General features: G+C 46.7%; 1 protein-coding gene across 1 annotated transcript in view; it reads right to left on the bottom strand.

The window, feature by feature from the left end:
- Window positions 1–1,209: 1,209 nt before the first annotated feature.
- LOC118359207 (mesoderm induction early response protein 2-like) overlaps window positions 1,210–20,202 on the bottom strand; it is a 34,435-nt gene continuing 15,442 nt past the window's right edge. Inside the window, exons 4-13 of the mRNA XM_035737575.2 lie at window positions 19,472–19,589; window positions 18,957–19,063; window positions 18,767–18,836; window positions 18,488–18,639; window positions 16,717–16,798; window positions 12,283–12,377; window positions 11,958–12,088; window positions 11,291–11,400; window positions 8,845–8,942; window positions 1,210–3,332 (exon numbers count right to left, since the gene is read on the bottom strand). Coding sequence (XP_035593468.1) covers window positions 8,887–8,942; window positions 11,291–11,400; window positions 11,958–12,088; window positions 12,283–12,377; window positions 16,717–16,798; window positions 18,488–18,639; window positions 18,767–18,836; window positions 18,957–19,063; window positions 19,472–19,589 — 921 coding nt within the window. The 3' untranslated portion in view covers window positions 1,210–3,332; window positions 8,845–8,886. The remainder of the gene's footprint in view (window positions 3,333–8,844; window positions 8,943–11,290; window positions 11,401–11,957; window positions 12,089–12,282; window positions 12,378–16,716; window positions 16,799–18,487; window positions 18,640–18,766; window positions 18,837–18,956; window positions 19,064–19,471; window positions 19,590–20,202) is intronic.

Raw genomic sequence — 20,202 nt, forward strand, 5'->3', positions numbered from 1 at the left:
TGAAGATTAATTTGGGCACAATGTTGTAAGTTTGATTCAAGTCTTATGTGCAGTTTTGCACACAAGACTATGATTCAAGTACTTGTGTGTGTGGTCTAACTTTACCATCCTTTTGGGTTCCAAAAGTCCTCACAAGGAAAAAGTGGGGACATTTCACATTCCCCAAAAGGAAAAATGCTATTTTAGGTTTAGGGGTTAGATTCACAGGAGGTTGGTGGCACCTTAATTTGGGAGCATGGGCTCATGGTAATGGCTGGAGCGGGGGATTAGTGGAATGGAATCAAATATATCAAACATGGTTTCCATGTGTTTTATGCCATTATATTTGCTCCGTTCCAGATATTATTATGAGCTGTGTTGCCCTCAACAGCCTCCTGTGGTTAGATTTAGGGTTAGAATTACTGTAGGGTTAGGGTTACAATTACTGTTGGGTTAGCGTTACAATTGGGGTTACAGGCTGACTACACCGCTCGTGTCACGTGCGCGAACGTTGCAAAATACATTTTGAAATGTATATTATTCAATTATTGCACCCACACTGCTCGCGCGGGCCAATGAGCGTCTGCGTTGCCAAGGGCTAAAATAGAAGTTAGTTCTATTTGTGACACAGATCGCGCTGCAAGTCCCGCCTCTCTTATCTCCTCATTGGTAATACCCACGTGGGTGACTGAAAGACGAACAAGGTCAGTGGTGGTAATGCACCTAATTTATGAAAGTTGCCAATCGCAAAATAAAGTCAAGAGAAGAAAAAGCCTAGGAGAGATGACTAGAAAATATTCGGTTGACCATTTATGTGTGGATTAATTGTCAGAGTAGAGGACCTTGTGCATTTCAGGCAAAATAACAACTTGGTGTTTATATCACAGGACAAATAAGCTAGCAACAGCAAGCTAGCTAAATAGAACACATTAGCTAGCTAAATTGCCATAAATGTTTTAATGCTTTTCGACATGTCCCCAAATTAATGTAATTGGTTCAGAGTTTATTTGATATTTTAACCTGCGTGTTGTGTTTGTGTGGGGACAAAATACATTTATGCACGATGGCGCATGCGCACAGCCAGTTTGGGTTCCGTGCTAGGCATTAAGATTAGTGTTAGGGTTGTGTTTAGTTTAAGGGTTAGGGGTTTAGGGAAAATAGGATTTTGAAATCGGTATACATTTTTTGATCACTTTGATAGTAAAAATAAAATTGTGTATGTGCAATGACTTTCAATGTCAACATGTGTATTTTTAATAGGTTATTTTTTGTTTTGTTTTTTACAAAATATAATAATTATAATTACAAACCAACATAAACAGAAGAAGTACGATATAAATGCGAAAAAATAATAAACAAAAGCTGTGTTTCTACTCCCTTTTCTGCCCCGATAGTCAACATCCAGAACCTCCTGTAAACGGTTGGAGAAAACACAGATCTAGAACAGCTTAGGTCAGAGCAGGGAGTAGAGGATGACCCCACCTATAAAAAATAAATAAAGACATGGAGTTTTCCTGCTGTCAGGGCAGAGAGCACAGGGGACGTATTCTCTCCGGGCCCACCTGAGCAGGGGTTGTGAAGCAGGCAGGCTCTCTTCAGACTCTCTTCAGACTATGTGACAGCCGATATCCTCTAGTGGCAGGATACTGTAGAGCATCACTGAAACCTGGGGACTGTATAGCTAGCTATATATCACATTCTCCATCTGCAACATTGTTAATATTGCATTCTTCTGAACACACACGTTTTGGGTTGATGTCCTTCAATGCCATTGGGCTTTTTCAATGACTGTTACCCCCAAGGTTGCATGTGTGATTCAGGGTAATATCCAACACTTAATCACACAACAGGAGTTGAGATACATGGAAGAAGCCAGAGGCTACAAAACCTGAGTAACTGTGTATTCAGTGACTTACCTACAGTAACATGTACAATAATGCGCAAAACACAGGCTAACGTGCCTATCATGGTTGTCAGGCAATTGTGAGAGTTTGGTTCTGTACAAGACCTTTCAAATGTCAACATAAACTACAAAAGTTTACACAAAAGTACTCCCATCACAAACTCTGGTTTCTTATTGCAAACCTTCCAAGACATTTCTGAACAACAAGCAACAAGAAAATAAAAACAGTGACAATCTCAAAAGCATTGTTTCATGGTATTCTTATACAGATCTTTCTTTTTAAACAGACTGTATACAAAACCTTCAGTTTCAGTTGTGGATGTTCAAGAGGTGGAACCACAGTGAACTAGGGAGACTGATCCTACCTAAGAGGTCCACAGTCAGAGTGGTGAAGAGACATACAAGTGCAGACTGAACACTGCTCATAGAAACAGCCTTATCAGATCTCATAGCGGGAGAACATCTGTTGTGGACATACTGCTATAATATGGCATCCAGGTCATGCTGTCTGTCTGCTGCTCAATGTTCCCAGCAAATGTTGGGAAATCAGTGAGGGATGTTACATCTGTCTCGAGTTCTGCTCTGGAAGAGGAGGCGGCCACTGCAAAGAACATCAGGACAGTTGCTTTGGCCTTGGAGCTATCAACAAGCCCACCCGCTTCTCCAGTACCAACATTACCTAAGAATTCTCTAAGAACTGGGAACATCCCTGTAGAACGACTGGCCTTCCATAACAGACAGGTAGGTATAAGCCATTGTGCTTATGTGCCGTGGGAGTCTCCCCTAGTAAACACTATGATACAGGTATGCCCATCTCCCTGTAAAAACATAGTTTCTCTCCTGGAGAGTTTCACACCAACACATGAGTAAGCTCTGGTCCAAGTTTACTTCAACAGGCAATAATTAGAAGTACAGACAACCCAGGTGTTATTGGAATGTTCTCCAGAGTAAAGACACCCTTCTTCCTCCCCTTACTGTGTGAGAGAGCGGGGGTGCTGGACGGGAGAGGGGCACAGGGCTGAGGGACACAGGTAACTGCTGATGGCCCCAAAGTCAGAAGTGATAGAGACTGAGGGGGCAATGGCGGGTGAGGTCTGGGGGATGGAGGGCAGGGAGAAATCTATCTGCAACCCCTGGGAGTCCCCATCCTCTGGCCCCATGGACAGGCCATCTGGAAGGAAAGGGCCTAGCTGCAGCTGGTAGAAGCCAGAACCCAGGAGAGGAGGCTCCACTGGGGGGCACAGGGAGCTGCAGCAGGGCAGTGAGGAGAGGTGGAGCTGGGCAGGGGGCGAGGTGGGACTGTGGCCCGGGCTCGAACAGTTCAGAGAGGGCTCCTGCTGCAGGTCCTCCAGAGGGGGGAGTGGAGAGAAGTGGCTGAACAGCTGCTCCCTCAGTGGTCTGGGGCAAGGAGCGCCACACAGCTCCAACACCTCCATCCCCATCTCAGCATCTAGACAAGCAGAGAAGAATTACTAAAGAGAGACTCGAACAGGCACTACCTCAACGGTAACAGACAGAGCGCATGTGGCACTAACAGGTTTCCATCCAACCATTTCATGCTGATTAATTACCTGACGCATTAAAAAAACCTCTTGACCGGCCTGATGGAAACAGCACATTTGCTGTGTAAAATTTCCCAATGTCGACAAAACAAAATACGCTAGACAAGGGTGGATATATGTTTGTCTGTGAAATTATTATGCGACAATTGTGGTGGAAACACATTTATGAGCAAATGTTACGTTGTACTACCACCACAACGTGGAAAATCAGTTAATAGGGAGATTAAATAAGTTATGAACTTCATTCAAAAAAACTCAACCATTCTAGACACAATACCACATAATGACGAAGTGAAAACATGTTTTACAAAGTTTAGCAGATTTTTTGAAAATGAAATACACTACATGACAAAAAGTATGTGGATACCTGCTCAAACGAACATCTCATTCCAAATTCATGGGAATTAAAATGGAGTTGGTCCCCCCTTTACTGCTATAACAGCCTCCACTCTTCTGGAAAGGCTTTCCACTAGATGATGGAACATTGCTGAGGGGACTTGCTTCCATTCAGCCACAAGAGCAATAGAGAGGTCGGGCAATGAGGCCTGGCTCACAGTCGGCGTTCAAACCCCTCTTTTACGATACTGCTACTCTCTGTTTATCATATATGCATAGTCACTTTAACCATATCTACATGTACATACTACCTCAATCAGCCCGACTAACCGGTGCCTGTATATAGCCTCGCTACTGTTTATAGCCCCACTATTGTTATAGCCTCGCTACTGTTGATAGCCTCGCTACTGTTAATAGCCTCACTACTGTATATAGCCTCGCTACTGTATATAGCCTCGCTACTGTTTATAGCCCCACTACTGTTATAGCCTCGCTACTGTTAATAGCCTCACTACTGTATGTAGCCTCACTACTGTATGTAGCCTCACTACTGTATGTATCCTCGCTACTGTATATAGCCTCACTACTGTATGTAGCCTCACTACTGTATGTAGCCTCGCTACTGTATGTAGCCTCGCTACTGTATGTAGCTTCACTACTGTATGTATCCTCGCTACTGTATATAGCCTCTACTGTTATTTTTCACTGTCTTTTTGACTGTTGTTTGTATTTCTTTACTGACCTATTGTTCACCTAATACCTTTTTTTGCACTGTTGGTTAGAGCATGTAAGAAAGCATTTCACTGTAAGGTTGTATTTGGCACACGTGACAAATAAACTTTTATTTGATTAATCTCAAAGGTGTTCGATGGAGTTGAGGCCAGGGTTCTGTGCAGGCCAGTCAAGTTCTTCCACACCGATCTCGCCAAACCATTTCTGTACGGACCTGCCTTTGTGCACGGAGATACTGTCATGCTGAAACCGGAAAGGGCCTTCCCCAAACTGTTGCCACAAAGTTGGAAGCACAGAATCGTCTAGAATGTCATTATATGCTGTAGCATTAATATTTCCCTTCACTGGAACTTAGGGGTCTAGCCCGAACCATGAAAAACAGCCCCAGATCATTATACCTCCTCTACCAAACTGTACCATTTACAATATGAATCGGAGCAGACAGCGTTCTCCTGGCATCCGCCAAATACATATTAATCTGTCGGACTGCCAAATGGTGAAGCGTGATTCATCAGTCCAGAGAACGTGTTTCCACTAGTCCAGGATTGAACCCACAACCTGCTCTATCAACTGAGCTACAAGGGACAATCAGTTCTTTACAAAATGTTATGGTTTCAGACTCAAAGTACAATATAACATAGCTGGTGAACATGGTCACCACATCAAGGTAAAGTCTACACTTGTTGTATTTGGCGCATGTGACAAAAAACATTTTATTTGATCAGTTATAGAATTAGAATTAATAAAATAATTTAAATAAAATATTCATTAAATATTTTAGGTTAAACTATTGTGAGGAGGCCAAAACAAAACTTTAAAATCTAACCCTCCAATGAGACTTTTCATGAGCCCTAAGTTTTAATTATGGTTTGGTAGATTTCCTGCAACTTCCTGACCTAAGAAGCATAATGCTTGTATTTGGTGTTTAACCTTCTTATTTATTTACAATGACACCCTACCCCAGCCAAACCCAGATGACACTGGGCCAACTGTGCGCCGCCCTATGGGACTCCCAAAACATTTTGTGTGAACTGGTTGAATCTGACTGCCTATTAAACACTGTGCACCCAGGACTCCAGTGGGGTTAGTATGTGCTAGGTAGGTCAGGCACAGTTTGAGTCTTTACCTGGTGGCCCTGCCTGGTTAGTCTTTACCTGGTGGCCCTGCCTGGTTAGAGTCTTTACCTGGTGGCCCTGCCTGGTTAGAGTCTTTACCTGGTGGCCCTGCCTGGTTAAAGTCTTTACCTGGTGGCCCTGCCTGGTTAGTCTTTACCTGGTGGCCCTGCCTGGTTAGAGTCTTTACCTGGTGGCCCTGCCTGGTTAGTCTTTACCTGGTGGCCCTGCCTGGTTAGAGTCTTTACCTGGTGGCCCTGCCTGGTTAAAGTCTTTACCTGGTGGCCCTGCCTGGTTAGTCTTTACCTGGTGGCCCTGCCTGGTTAGAGTCTTTACCTGGTGGCCCTGCCTGGTTAGAGTCTTTACCTGGTGGCCCTGCCTGGTAAGAGTTTTTACCTAGTGGCCCCATCTGGTTAGATTCTTTACCTGGTGGCCCTGCCTGGTTAGTCTTTACCTGGTGGCCCTGCCTGGTTAGAGTCTTTACATGGTGGCCCTGCCTGGTTAGAGTCTTTACCTGGTGGCCCTGCCTGGTTAGTCTTTACCTGGTGGCCCTGCCTGGTTAGAGTCTTTACCTGGTGGCCCTGCCTGGTTAGTCTTTACCTGGTGGCCCTGCCTGGTTAGTCTTTACCTGGTGGCCCTGCCTGGTTAGTCTTTACCTGGTGGCCCTGCCTGGTTAGTCTTTACCTGGTGGCCCTGCCTGGTTAGAGTCTTTACCTGGTGGCCCTGCCTGGTTAGTCTTTACCTGGTGGCCCTGCCTGGTTAGTCTTTACCTGGTGGCCCTGCCTGGTTAGACTTTACCTGGTGGCCCTGCCTGGTTAGAGTCTTTACCCGGTGGCCCTGCCTGGTTAGTCTTTGCCTGGTGGCCCTGCCTGGTTAGAGTCTTTGCCTGGTGGCCCTGCCTGGTTAGAGTCTTTGCCTGGTGGCCCTGCCTGGTTAGAGTCTTTGCCTGGTGGCCCTGCCTGGTTAGAGTCTTTGCCTGGTGGCCCTGCTTGGTTAGAGTCTTTGCCTGGTGGCCCTGCCTGGTTAAAGTCTTTACCTGGTGTCCCTGCCTGGTTAGTTTTTACCTGGTGGCCCTGCCTGGTTAGAGTCTTTACCTGGTGGCCCTGCCTGGTTAGTCTTTACCTGGTGGCCCTGCCTGGTTAGACTTTACCTGGTGGCCCTGCCTGGTTAGAGTCTTTACCCGGTGGCCCTGCCTGGTTAGTCTTTGCCTGGTGGCCCTGCCTGGTTAGAGTCTTTGCCTGGTGGCCCTGCCTGGTTAGAGTCTTTGCCTGGTGGCCCTGCCTGGTTAGAGTCTTTGCCTGGTGGCCCTGCCTGGTTAGAGTCTTTGCCTGGTGGCCCTGCTTGGTTAGAGTCTTTGCCTGGTGGCCCTGCCTGGTTAAAGTCTTTACCTGGTGTCCCTGCCTGGTTAGTTTTTACCTGGTGGCCCTGCCTGGTTAGAGTCTTTACCTGGTGGCCCTGCCTGGTTTGAGTCTTTGCCTGGTGGCCCTGCCTGGTTAGAGTCTTTACCTGGTGGCCCTGCCTGGTTAGAGTCTTTACCTGGTGGTCCTGCCTGGTTAGAGTCTTTGCCTGGTGGCCCTGCCTGGTTAGAGTCTTTGCCTGGTGGCCCTGCTTGGTTAGAGTCTTTGCCTGCTGGCCCTGCCTGGTTAAAGTCTTTACCTGGTGTCCCTGCCTGGTTAGTTTTTACCTGGTGGCCCTGCCTGGTTAGAGTCTTTACCTGGTGGCCCTGCCTGGTTTGAGTCTTTGCCTGGTGGCCCTGCCTGGTTAGAGTCTTTACCTGGTGGCCCTGCCTGGTTAGAGTCTTTACCTGGTGGTCCTGCCTGGTTAGTCTTTACCTGGTGGCCCTGCCTGGTTAGAATCTTTACCTGGTGGTCCTGCCTGGTTAGTCTTTACCTGGTGGCCCTGCCTGGTTAGTCTTTACCTGGTGGCCCTGCCTGGTTAGACTTTACCTGGTGGCCCTGCCTGGTTAGAGTCTTTACCCGGTGGCCCTGCCTGGTTAGTCTTTGCCTGGTGGCCCTGCCTGGTTAGAGTCTTTGCCTGGTGGCCCTGCCTGGTTAGAGTCTTTGCCTGGTGGCCCTGCCTGGTTAGAGTCTTTGCCTGGTGGCCCTGCCTGGTTAGAGTCTTTGCCTGGTGGCCCTGCTTGGTTAGAGTCTTTGCCTGGTGGCCCTGCCTGGTTAAAGTCTTTACCTGGTGTCCCTGCCTGGTTAGTTTTTACCTGGTGGCCCTGCCTGGTTAGAGTCTTTACCTGGTGGCCCTGCCTGGTTTGAGTCTTTGCCTGGTGGCCCTGCCTGGTTAGAGTCTTTACCTGGTGGCCCTGCCTGGTTAGAGTCTTTACCTGGTGGTCCTGCCTGGTTAGAGTCTTTGCCTGGTGGCCCTGCCTGGTTAGAGTCTTTGCCTGGTGGCCCTGCTTGGTTAGAGTCTTTGCCTGCTGGCCCTGCCTGGTTAAAGTCTTTACCTGGTGTCCCTGCCTGGTTAGTTTTTACCTGGTGGCCCTGCCTGGTTAGAGTCTTTACCTGGTGGCCCTGCCTGGTTTGAGTCTTTGCCTGGTGGCCCTGCCTGGTTAGAGTCTTTACCTGGTGGCCCTGCCTGGTTAGAGTCTTTACCTGGTGGTCCTGCCTGGTTAGTCTTTACCTGGTGGCCCTGCCTGGTTAGAATCTTTACCTGGTGGTCCTGCCTGGTTAGTCTTTACCTGGTGGCCCTGCCTGGTTAGAGTCTTTACCTGGTGGTCCTGCCTGGTTAGTCTTTACCTGGTGGTCCTGCCTGGTTAGAATCTTTACCTGGTGGCCCTGCCTGGTTAGAGTCTTTACCTGGTGGTCCTGCCTGGTTAGTCTTTACCTGGTGGCCCTGCCTGGTTAGAGTCTTTGCCTGGTGGTCCTGCCTGGTTAGAGTCTTTACCTGGTGGCTCTGCCTGGTTAGAGTCTTTACCTGGTGGCCCTGCCTGGTTAGAGTCTTTACCTGGTGGCCCTGCCTGGTTAGAGTCTTTACTTGGTGGCCCTGCCTGGTTAGAGTCTTTAACTGGTGGCCCTGCCCGGTTAGAATCTTTACCTGGTGGTCCTGCCTGGTTAGAGTCTTTACCTGGTGGCCCTGCCTGGTTAGAGTCTTTACCTGGTGGCCCTCCCTGGTAAGAGTTTTTACCAAGTGGCCCTGCCTGGTTAGTCTTTACCTGGTGGCCCTGCCTGGTAAGAGTTTTTACCTAGTGGCCCCATCTGGTTAGATTCTTTACCTTGTGGCCCTGCCTGGTTAGAGTGGCCTGTGTGCAGTGAGCTCAGGGCTTTAAGAGAAAGCGGGGCGTTCGTCTGCGACGGGGACGGCCCTCCTCCTCTGGAACGCCATGCCAACACAAAGGTAGAAACACCACAGGCAAACACACAAACCAATGGGAAAACACAGATGCACACAGGTGGGATAAAACAACACATCAAAATGCTTCAAATCATATGTTCATGAATACAACACATCAAATTGAGGCAAACAATGTAATCAAGACAAATAATAATAAGACAAAGAGTGGGGTGGATATGAAATGGTGAGAGGGTGGATGGCATGTATGACTATTACTTATGTATCCAGCTAACTCTCGTTACCTCTTAAAACAAGCTGTAGTGTTTGTGGAGTTTTGGTTTCAGGTTTTTTTCTTTACAAACATGTTTTTTTAAATGATTTGTTATATTTTTCTCTCTGTCATCGCTGCATTGGTGGGAAAGAGCTCTCAAGGTAAGAATTGCACTGTACTATACACCTTTTGTATCCTGTGCACATGGCGAATAAACTCTGAAACTTGAATGATCTGGGGCAAGGATCAAGGCCAGTGCTGTGGTATAGGACTGGGGCTAGAGAAGGGGCTATGGGCAGGGTCCAGGGCTGTGGTATAGGACTGGGGCTAGAGAAGGGGCTACGGGCAGGGTCCAGGGCTGTGGTATAGGACTGGGGCGAGAGAAGCGGCTAAGGGCAGGGTCCAGGGCTGTGGTATAGGACTGGGGCTAGAGAAGGGGCTAAGGGCAGGGTCCAGGGCTGTGGTATAGGACTGGGGCTAGAGAAGGGGCTAAGGGCAGGGTCCAGGGCTGTGGTATAGGACTGGGGCTAGAGAAGGGGCTAAGGGCAGGGTCCAGGGCTGTGGTATAGGACTGGGGCTAGAGAAGGGGCTATGGGCAGGGTCCGGGGCTGTGGTATAGGACTGGGGCTAGAGAAGGGGCTACGGGCAGGGTCCAGGGCTGTGGTATAGGACTGGGGCGAGAGAAGGGGCTAAGGGCAGGGTCCAGGGCTGTGGTATAGGACTGGGGCTAGAGAAGGGGCTAAGGGCAGGGTCCAGGGCTGTGGTATAGCACTGGGGCTAAGGGCAGGGTCCAGGGCTGTGGTATAGGACTGGGGCTAGAGAAGGGGCTAAGGGCAGGGTCCAGGGCTGTGGTATAGGACTGGGGCTAGAGAAGGGGCTACGGGCAGGGTCCAGGGCTGTGGTATAGGACTGGTGCTAGAGAAGGGGCTAAGTGCAGGGTCCAGGGCTGTGGTATAGGACTGGGGCTAGAGAAGGGGCTAAGGGCAGGGTCCAGGGCTGTGGTATAGGACTGGGGCTAGAGAAGGGGCTACGGGCAGGGTCCAGGGCTGTGGTATAGGACTGGTGCTAGAGAAGGGGCTAAGGGCAGGGTCCAGGGCTGTGGTATAGGACTGGGGCTAGAGAAGGGGCTACGGGCAGGGTCCAGGGCTGTGGTATAGGACTGGGGCTAGAGAAGGGGCTACGGGCAGGGTCCAGGGCTGTGGTATAGGACTGGGGCTAGAGAAGGGGCTACGGGCAGGGTCCAGGGCTGTGGTATAGGACTGGTGCTAGAGAAGGGGCTAAGGGCAGGGTCCAGGGCTGTGGTATAGGACTGGGGCTAGAGAAGGGGCTAAGGGCAGGGTCCAGGGCTGTGGTATAGGACTGGTGCTAGAGAAGGGGCTAAGGGCAGGGTCCAGGGCTGTGGTATAGGACTGGTGCTAGAGAAGGGGCTAAGGGCAGGGTCCAGGGCTGTGGTATAGGACTGGGGCTAGAGAAGGGGCTACGGGCAGGGTCCAGGGCTGTGGTATAGGACTGGGGCTAGAGAAGGGGCTACGGGCAGGGTCCAGGGCTGTGGTATAGGACTGGGGCTAGAGAAGGGGCTACGGGCAGGGTCCAGGGCTGTGGTATAGGACTGGTGCTAGAGAAGGGGCTAAGGGCAGGGTCCAGGGCTGTGGTATAGGACTGGGGCTAGAGAAGGGGCTAAGGGCAGGGTCCAGGGCTGTGGTATAGGACTGGTGCTAGAGAAGGGGCTAAGGGCAGGGTCCAGGGCTGTGGTATAGGACTGGGGCTAGAGAAGGGGCTAAGGGCAGGGTCCAGGGCTGTGGTATAGGACTGGGGCTAGAGAAGGGGCAAGGATCAAGGCCAGGGCTGTGGTATAGGACTGGGGCTAGAGAAGGGGCTACGGGCAGGGTCCAGGGCTGTGGTATAGGACTGGTGCTAGAGAAGGGGCTAAGGGCTGTGGTATAGGACTGGGGCTAGAGAAGGGGCTAAGGGCAGGGTCCAGGGCTGTGGTCTAGGACTGGGGCTAGAGAAGGGGCTAAGGGCAGGGTCCAGGGCTGTGGTATAGGACTGGGGCTAGAGAAGGGGTTAAGGGCAGGGTCCAGGGCTGGGGCTATGGGATAACCAGGGAAGGGGTTACCTTGCTTGTCCAGATCTATGATTGGTGGATGTGAGGGGAGCTGAATCTGGGAGCACCCCTCCATCTCTCCAACCTCTCCATCCTGCTCTCCATCCTGCTCTCCATCCTCCCTGGAAAACACAAAACAGAAGGAAACGGCTTGTGAAGGAAAAACCGTTCCAACTACACCTGAACTTGTCCAAGAAGAAAACTCATTTCCATTCTCAGATTCAAACCATTTTGTTATTGTTATGAGTACTGAACACGACCCAGGACTCCCAGCATGATATCAGCTAAACATATCAAACATCTCTAGTCTGAAAACAATGACAATGGGGATGTTATATTGATATACACTACTTCTGCTTGTCTACACCTGTTATTTATTCTGATCAAGATGATCCTATTACATTCACCGTACAGTGAGTCTACACCTGGTACTAAAATGTGTCCGCTGTGTCCAGTGTCAGGATTTCCTTTTCCTGCGCTCTATTTAAATAAGCTATTATTCGGGGAATGATGCCAGGCTAAGGAGATGATCATGACAACAACTTGATGGTAGTGTCATAGTAGTGCCTGCAATTCTAAACTTTACTCAACTTGATGGTAGTATTTGCCAACTCAGCTGGCATTGAAATGGGGCTTGACTCTCAGGTTGAGACAAGGTCATATCTGCAGTGCTACTCACATGCTGCCTGACTGCAGACTGTACTTCTTGCGGCCCAGCTTAGTGGTCTGCTGGGTGAAGTACTCGTGGCGATCCGACTTCTTCCACATGTAGTAATACTCCACACACTCCCCCACCGAACGCGTGCGTACCTGACATATAAACACAGTGTGGTTTACTGTTTGCTATGGTATGAATCAGTGAGTTTTTTTGTCTGATCAATGGAGACAAGCAGGTTTGCACAGGCTATGCCAGTCTTGGCCATTACTTAAAAAAATAGAATTTCAACTTTGTAGCAAATCAGGTTCGCCCCAAACCTGACGTTGGTAGTTTCTGTGCTGCTCACCTTATTGGCCTGAATGAGGTGGAAGTTCTTTCCATGAACTCGATAGCCATGTTCAAAGTTTCGACATTCCTCCTCGCTCCAGGCACACAGCTCCTCTGCACAGAAGACAACAGCAGTTGTCTCTGAACAGACTTAAATGAATTGTTTTGGAGTTATATTACAGGAGCTAACCACGTCAAGATGATTACTATTAATCCATTCACCCTTAGACCACGGCAGTGGGGCGGCGCACAACTGGCCCTGCGTCGTCCGGGTTTGGCCGGTGTAGGCCGTCATTGTAACTGACTTGCCTAGTTAAATAAAGGTTAATTGTTTTGTTTTTAATCAAACAAACTCATCTGACTACTTGATTTCCATGCTACACTAAATTACCAAAAGTATATGAACACCTGCTCGTCGAACATCTCATTCCAAAATCATGGGCATTAATATGGAGTTGGTCCCCCTTTGCTGCTACAACAGCCTCCACTCTTCTGGGAAGGCTTTCCACTAGATGTTGGAACATTGCTGCGGGGACTTGCTTCCATTCAGCCACAAGAGCATTAGTGAGGTCAGGCACTGATGCTGGGCGATGAGGCCTGGCTTACAGTCGGCGTTCCAATTCATTACAAAGGTGTTCGATTGTCATGCTGAAACAGGAGAGGGCCTTCCCCAAACTGTTAACACAAAGTTGGAAGCACAGAATCGTCTAGAATGTCATTGTAAGCTATAGCATTAAGAAGTCCCTTCACTGGAACTAAAGGACCCGAACCATGAAAACAGCGCCAGACCATTATTCCTCCACCACCAAACTTTGCAATTGGCACTATGCATCTGGGCAGGTAGCGTTCTCCTGGCATCCGCCAAACCCAGATTTGTCCGTCGGATTGCCATATGGTGAGGCGTGATTCATCACTCCAGAGAACGTGTTTCTACTGATCCAGAGTCCAATGGCGGCGAGCTTTACACCACTCCAGCCGACGCTTGGCATTAAGCCTAAACCCGCATTAAGCCTAAAACATAGGCAACAAATGTAATTTGGTAGATTTGTCAGCCTACACTGGAGAGGGCACAATAGGCTACATTTTAACCTACACTCTAGAGCTCTGCTACCTGACCCCCGACATTACACATTGGGTTAAGGGCCAGGTAGGGGCTGTTTTTTCATCGATAACTAGGGTATGAGCAGGGCTCACATATCACTAAATTGATCACTAACATTTTGAAGCTGAGCCATTTGCTTGTGCTCTGCTACGCAGTACAGAGACTAAGATCATAACATGGTGTCAGAAGTGCTTCAACCTTGTCAAATATAAAACAGGAGACATTATTTATCAGAAAATAATAAATGTTCCTTGAGTTGTCTGAGTTTAGAGTGACGAAAAGTAGGTAACTGCGAACTGCTCTCTCATGACTCTTCATTGATGACTGAGCCATTGCTATGGATACTCACAGACTCAAAGAGCCATGAGCAGAGCGAGCTGCGCGCAGGGAGCGTGTGAGCGTGTGACAGACAGAGAAGAGCAGCTAATGGATTTACTAACAGGCTCGGGCTTACAATGAATGCCCAAGCAGGGCTTTACTACACTTCCAGCTTGGATGTGTGCGGCAGAAATGCAGGATCAAAAACTATTTGTAGCGTTAGTCAAGATGACAGTAGGCCTAGGACGATACTAGTATCGCAATAACGAAGCAGAACTAACTCTCTGGTCCTTTAAAAACCTGCTGTATGTAAAATATTATGTGCTATAAATTGGAATATAAATTCATGTGATTCTGGATGACAACATGTATTTATTTATTATGTTATTTGACCAGGTAAGTTGACTGAGAACACATTCTCATTTACAGCAACGACCTGGGGTATAGTTACAGGGGAGAGGAGGGGGATGAATGAGCCAACTGTAAACTGGGGATTATTAGGTGACCGTGATGGTTTGAGGGCCAGATTGGGAATTTAGCCAGGACACCGGGTTAACACCCCTACTCTTACAATACGTGCCATGTGATCTTTAATGACCTCAGAGAGTCAGGACACCCGTTTAACATCCCATCCTACACAGGGCAGTGTCCCCATTCACTGGGAATTGGGATATTTTGTTTTTAGACCAGAGGAAATAGTGCCTCCTACTGGCCCTCCAACACCACTTCCAGCAGCATCTCGTCTCCCATCCAGGGACTGACCAAAGCAAACATAATGATGTGTTTCCAAAATTAGGGCTGTTTTCCTAAAGAAGTCACACCCGCTTCGTGTTTTGTTTTCTTGCCACGACACTAACGAGTATCGCGATACTGGTATCGTCCCGGCACTAGATGACAGATTCAAAAAGGTTTTCAGAGTAGGACTGCTGATATGAATACGATTACAAACCCTGGGATTTAGCTGAAATACTAAACAGCTGTAGAGAATTAACATACGGGTGGTTATTGAGTTTTAGATACGGGGTAGTTTGAGCCCTGGATGCTGATTGGCTGACAGCCGTGGTATATCAGACCGTATACCACGGGTATGACAAAACATTTATTTGTACTGCTCTAATTACGTTGGTAACCAGTTGATAATAGCAATAAGGCACCTCTGGGGTTTGTAATATATGGCCAATATACCACGGCTAAGGGCTGTATCCAGGCACTCCGCGTTGTGCCGTGCATAAGCACAGCTTTAGCCGTGGTACATTGGTTATATACCACACCCACTCAGACCTTATTGCTTAAGAAGACTCTACAGGGATTGTGGTTGCTTCACTGTCTGTCCTCAAATTTGAAATTCCAATTAATAATTTGATGCCGGCCTCACGAGTGGCGCAGCGGTCTAAGGCACTGCATCACAGTGCTTGAGCTGTCACTACAGACCCGGGTTCGATCCCAGGCTGTCACAACTGGCCGTGACCGGGAGTCCCATAGAGAGGCGCACAATTTGCCTAGCGTCATCCGGGTTAGGGAAGGGTTTGGCCAGGGGAGGGTTTACTTGGCTCATCGCGCTCTAGTGACTCCTTGTGGCGGGCCGGGCGCCTGCAGGCTGACTTCGGTCGTCAATTGAACAGTGTTTCCTCTGACACATTGGTGCAGCTAGCTTCCGGGTTAAGCGGGCGGGCTTATGGATCATGCGAATTTTCGCAGCTTTTTGTTAAAAATCGCGCAACATTTCAAAGTCCTGCTACTCATGCCAGGAATATAGTATATGCAAATGATAAGTATGTGTGTATAGAAAACACTCTGAAGTCTCTAAAACTGGTTAAATCGTGTCTGTGGCTATAACACAACGTGTTTAGGAGTAAAAATCCCTCGAAAAACAAACTGTTCTCCAAAAACACAAAAAAATATATTAATCCGCCAGTCAATGTATTGTTTAAGGCGACTGCAAATACATGAAGATGCCCTGTAAACGCCTACAGCTTCCACACGATGTCGCCAGTGCTGGCATTTCTAGCAGACTTAATCATTGGTTGTATGACGCTTTGCCCTTTCCTGTTTTAGTCTCTCAACAGGATGTTGTTAAAATGGAAAAGATGGCCGCTGATTTCAAGACCAGTTGCTATCGAATACAGATCGCCCCTTGATGAATTGTATAGATTATTAACGTTTATTAATACCTAAAGTTGGTTTAGAAAAGTAGTTTGAAGTGTTTTGTAAAAGTTTATAGGCAACTTTTGTAATTTTAAAAAGTGACTTTGCGTCTTGTCAAAGGGAATATTCCTGGATCAGACCGGTCTTCAGAAAATGACATTTTGGCTATACAATGACGGATTTAAATCGGGAAAAAGACCCAATTGTGATGTTTATGGGATATATAGGAGTGCCAAGAAAGAAGCTCGTCAAAGGTAATGAATGTTTTATATTTTATTTCTGCGTTTTGGGTAGCGCCGGCTACCGCAAAATCTGTCGTTTTAGGTGACGTTCTAGTACTTTGGGGGTGCATGCTGTCAGATAATAGCTTCTCATGCTTTCGCCGACAAATCTGACTTGGTGGCTAGATTCACAACGAGTGTAGCTTTAATTCAGTACCTTGCATGTGTGTTTTAATGAAAGTTAGATTTTTATCAAAAACTATACGTGGTGCTCTTGAAATGTCCGCTGATTTGATCCCCACAGAGGGAGCTAATCCCTAACAGGATGAAACGCTGTTTGGCGGGGAATGTTATTGGAGGCCGCATGAATCAACCTTTGCCTCTCCCGAGCCCGTTGAGTGTGCGGCAATGAGACACGGTCGTGATTGGATCGCAATTGTATATCACGAAATTGGGGAGAAAAGGGTAAAATACCAAAAATATACAAATTTGAATAATAATTTAGTGCCGTTAATGAGTCATTGATATGAGTTAATAGACTCTCTTCTCATTAGTCTAAATGAGGACTATAAGAGATCCTAATAAAATCTAAAAGAGTTGTTGCCACAAGTAAGATGACATATAACCTACTATATATCAGTAATAAATGTGTCGTGGACGGTCTTACCGCTGAATACTTTCACATTAAAGCGCATTCGTCTCAGTGCCTCCTCTGCATTAAAGCTGCATTTCACCAGCTCATACAGAGCCTGAGAGATGGAAAGAAAGAGAAAAGAAGCACACAGTTGTGACAGAAGTCTGTGACCTCAACCACAGTATGAACTGTGCAGAAATCACTCGACATGCAAACAAAGCTAATAGATTTACATATGACGATCCAGCCCTACTAAGTCCCACTGTTTCTGCTTTACCACCCAGTTTCAAGTTCATTCAGTGTTCATTCAGTGTACATATGTACAAGATACATATGGTATACACCGTCCAACTAAATGATTACTTGCAGGTTCCTCCTTGACAATGCAACAACAATAAGAAATACAGTTGAAGTCAGAAGTTTTCATAAACTTAGGTTGGAGTCATTAAAACTCCTTTTTCAACCACTCCACACATTTTTTGTTAACAAACTATAGTATTGGCAAGTCAGTTAGGACATCTACTTTATGTATGAAACAAGTAATTTTTCCAACAATGGTTAGCAGACAGATTACTTAATTTATAATTCACTGCATCACAATTCCAGTGGATCAGAAGTTTACATACACTAAGTTGACTGTGCCTTTAAACAGCTTGGAAAATTCCAGAAAATGATGTCATGGCTTTAGAAGCTTCTGATAGGCTAATTGACATCATTTGAGTCTGTGTACCTGTTGATATATTTCAAAGCCTACCTTCAAACTTAGTGCCTCTTTGCTTAACATCATGGAAAAATCCAAAGAAATTAGCCAAGACCTCAGAAAACAAATGCAGACCTCCACAAGTCTGGTTCATCCTTGGGAGCAATTTCCAAACACCTGAAGGTACCACATTCATCTTTACAAACAATAATATAAGCACCTTGGGACCACGCAGCCATCATACCGCTCAGGAAGGAGACGCATTCTGTCTCCTAGAGATGAACGGACTTTGGTGTGAAAAGTGCAAATCAATCCCAGAACAGCAGCAAAAAATCTTGTGAAGATGCTGGAGGAAAAAGTATCTATATCCACAGTAAAACGAGTCCTATATCGACATAACCTGAAAGGCCGCTCAGCAAGGAAGAAGCCACTGCTCCAAAACCGCATAAAAAAGCCAGACTACGATTTGCAACAGCACATGGGGACAAAGATCGTACTTTTTGGAGAAATATCCTCTGGTCTGATGAAACATAAATAGAACTGTTGGCCATAATGACCATCGTTGTCTTTGGAGGACAAATTGGGAGGCTTGCAAGCTTAAAGAAAACCATCCAAACCGGGTGGGTCTTCCAAATGGACAATGACCCCAAATGGATAATGACCTCAAGCATACTTCCAAAGTTGTGGCAAGGACTACAATGTCAAGGAATTGGAGTGACCATCCAAAAGCCCTGACCTCAATCCTATAGAAAATATGTGGGCAGAACTGAAAAAGTGTGTGCGACTAAGGAGGCCTATGAACCTGACTCAGTTAAACCAGCTCTGTCAGGAGGAATGGACCAAAATTCACCCAACATATTGTGGGAAGCTTGTGGAAAGGCTACCCAAACCGTTTGACCCAAGTTAAACAATTTAAAGGCAATACACTCAATTCGTATTTGGTAGCATGTAAACCTCTGGCCCACTGGGAATGTGATGAAAGAAATAAAAGCTAAAATAAATCATTCTCTGTACTATTATTCTGACATTTCACATTCTAAAATAAAACTTCCGACTTCAATAAGAATACGAACATAAAGTAAATGACCCAACCCACTACATTACTTGTTCATTGTCTTTGATTATGTCCCCGTTGATGAGGGTATCTACAGCCCCGTCCTGACCTCCCCGTCTCTGGGCACTTAGCAGGAACTCCTTTACAGCCTGGCCTGGCAACATGTCTGGGGTCCACAGGAGCTGGTCCTCATTCTCATAGACTGGGAACAGGAGATGGAAAGATAGTGATAGAGACACAGATATAAGGATGTGTGTGAGACTGAGGCAAAGTGTCAACACACTAATCCAAAATGTACACAGATTCTGAAAGGGTCAATTGGGGGTTACCTCTCTCCTGGTATGAGTACGGGCTGAGAGGAGGGATTTTGGCTTGGTACATTGAGCCCACCATGATGTCCTGGAAAAATAACAACCACAGTGTCAGTCACAAAGGCACTACAGAAAACAGGTTGTTATATTTCCCTAAATAGTAATTGTAGAATATTTGAGCTCTGTTCAGTAGGCCCCAGTGTCTCACCTTGCGTTCATCATTGGATGGAATGGAGGTGTTGTCGTCATCATCATCTGAGACATCTTCTGAGGAGCTGACGAAGGTGCCTTTGTCTCTATCTGCCATGGAATTGGCTTGCACATGGGAACATTTATTACATCAATATGTAGCATTCTCATAACACCACCAGTTAACAACTTCAAGGTACAACAAATTAGTTTTGGCATAAAGGGGCCCTCAGGCCATTTAAAAAATATATCGATGTGATATGATAAAGGGATTCTCATTAGTGGTGAGCTGGGTGGGTGGGGGTCTGTTTACGGGAAGTGGTAGCTGTGCTCCAAAAGTAGGAGTGTGTCATACCCATTATATAAAAGGTAACTGCCAAAAATAAAGGAAACACTTGAGTAAATGAGGGATACAAAGTATATTGAAAGCAGGTGCTTTCAATACAGGTGTTTTTCATTTTTGCCATTGAAAAAAATATTGCGATACTGGTATCGTCACAGCCCTAATACTCTATTTGACATTATTGGTCATACCTCTTAGGTGGCGGCGGAAGAGGAGGTCAGAGGCGTGGGAGGTGACAGAGAGAGTGAGGTCATCAGTTGATGACTCCTCTTCATCCTCTCCTGAGAACAGATCTTTAGCAATCTGTTCCTGGAAGAATGGAACAGTCCATTACTGTCTCAATGGAATAGTTCACTACCTTCTCTAAGCATCACACTCAGTGAAGTTAATGGAATTTATGATACATAAACGTGATTTAGTATTTTTCAAGTTTTCTGAGTGTTTGTAGACTAGATAGGGCATCTAGAGCCCATCTTAACTCAATTCCTTAAGGGCCAAGTTGTAATTACTCATACAAGAATCAATAGGCATCATGTCAACGCCAGACCATGTATCCTATAATGCTATTGAATGCAGAACTGCACAGCTCCTCGACAATCACAGTGTACTCTATGCTGGTTTTCCTTCTTGCCTTTTAACTAGTGATTGATTTCTGCTTGGAAAACCAGGTTGGTGCACCAATAACCAATTATACCACATCAGTCACCGGCTTCATTAATAAGTGCATCGACGACGTCATCCCCACCGTGACCATACGTACCATTTTCATTTTTTTTTTTTCATTTTACCTTTATTTAACCAGGCAAGTCAGTTAAGAACAAATTCTTATTTTCAATGACGGCCTGGGAACAGTGGGTTAACTGCCTGTTCAGTTAACCCAATACCAAACCAGAAGCAATGAATTCCAGGAAACATCAATCAA

This window comes from Oncorhynchus keta, chromosome 26 (assembly GCF_023373465.1).
Source record: "Oncorhynchus keta strain PuntledgeMale-10-30-2019 chromosome 26, Oket_V2, whole genome shotgun sequence".
Classification (NCBI taxonomy): domain Eukaryota; kingdom Metazoa; phylum Chordata; class Actinopteri; order Salmoniformes; family Salmonidae; genus Oncorhynchus; species Oncorhynchus keta.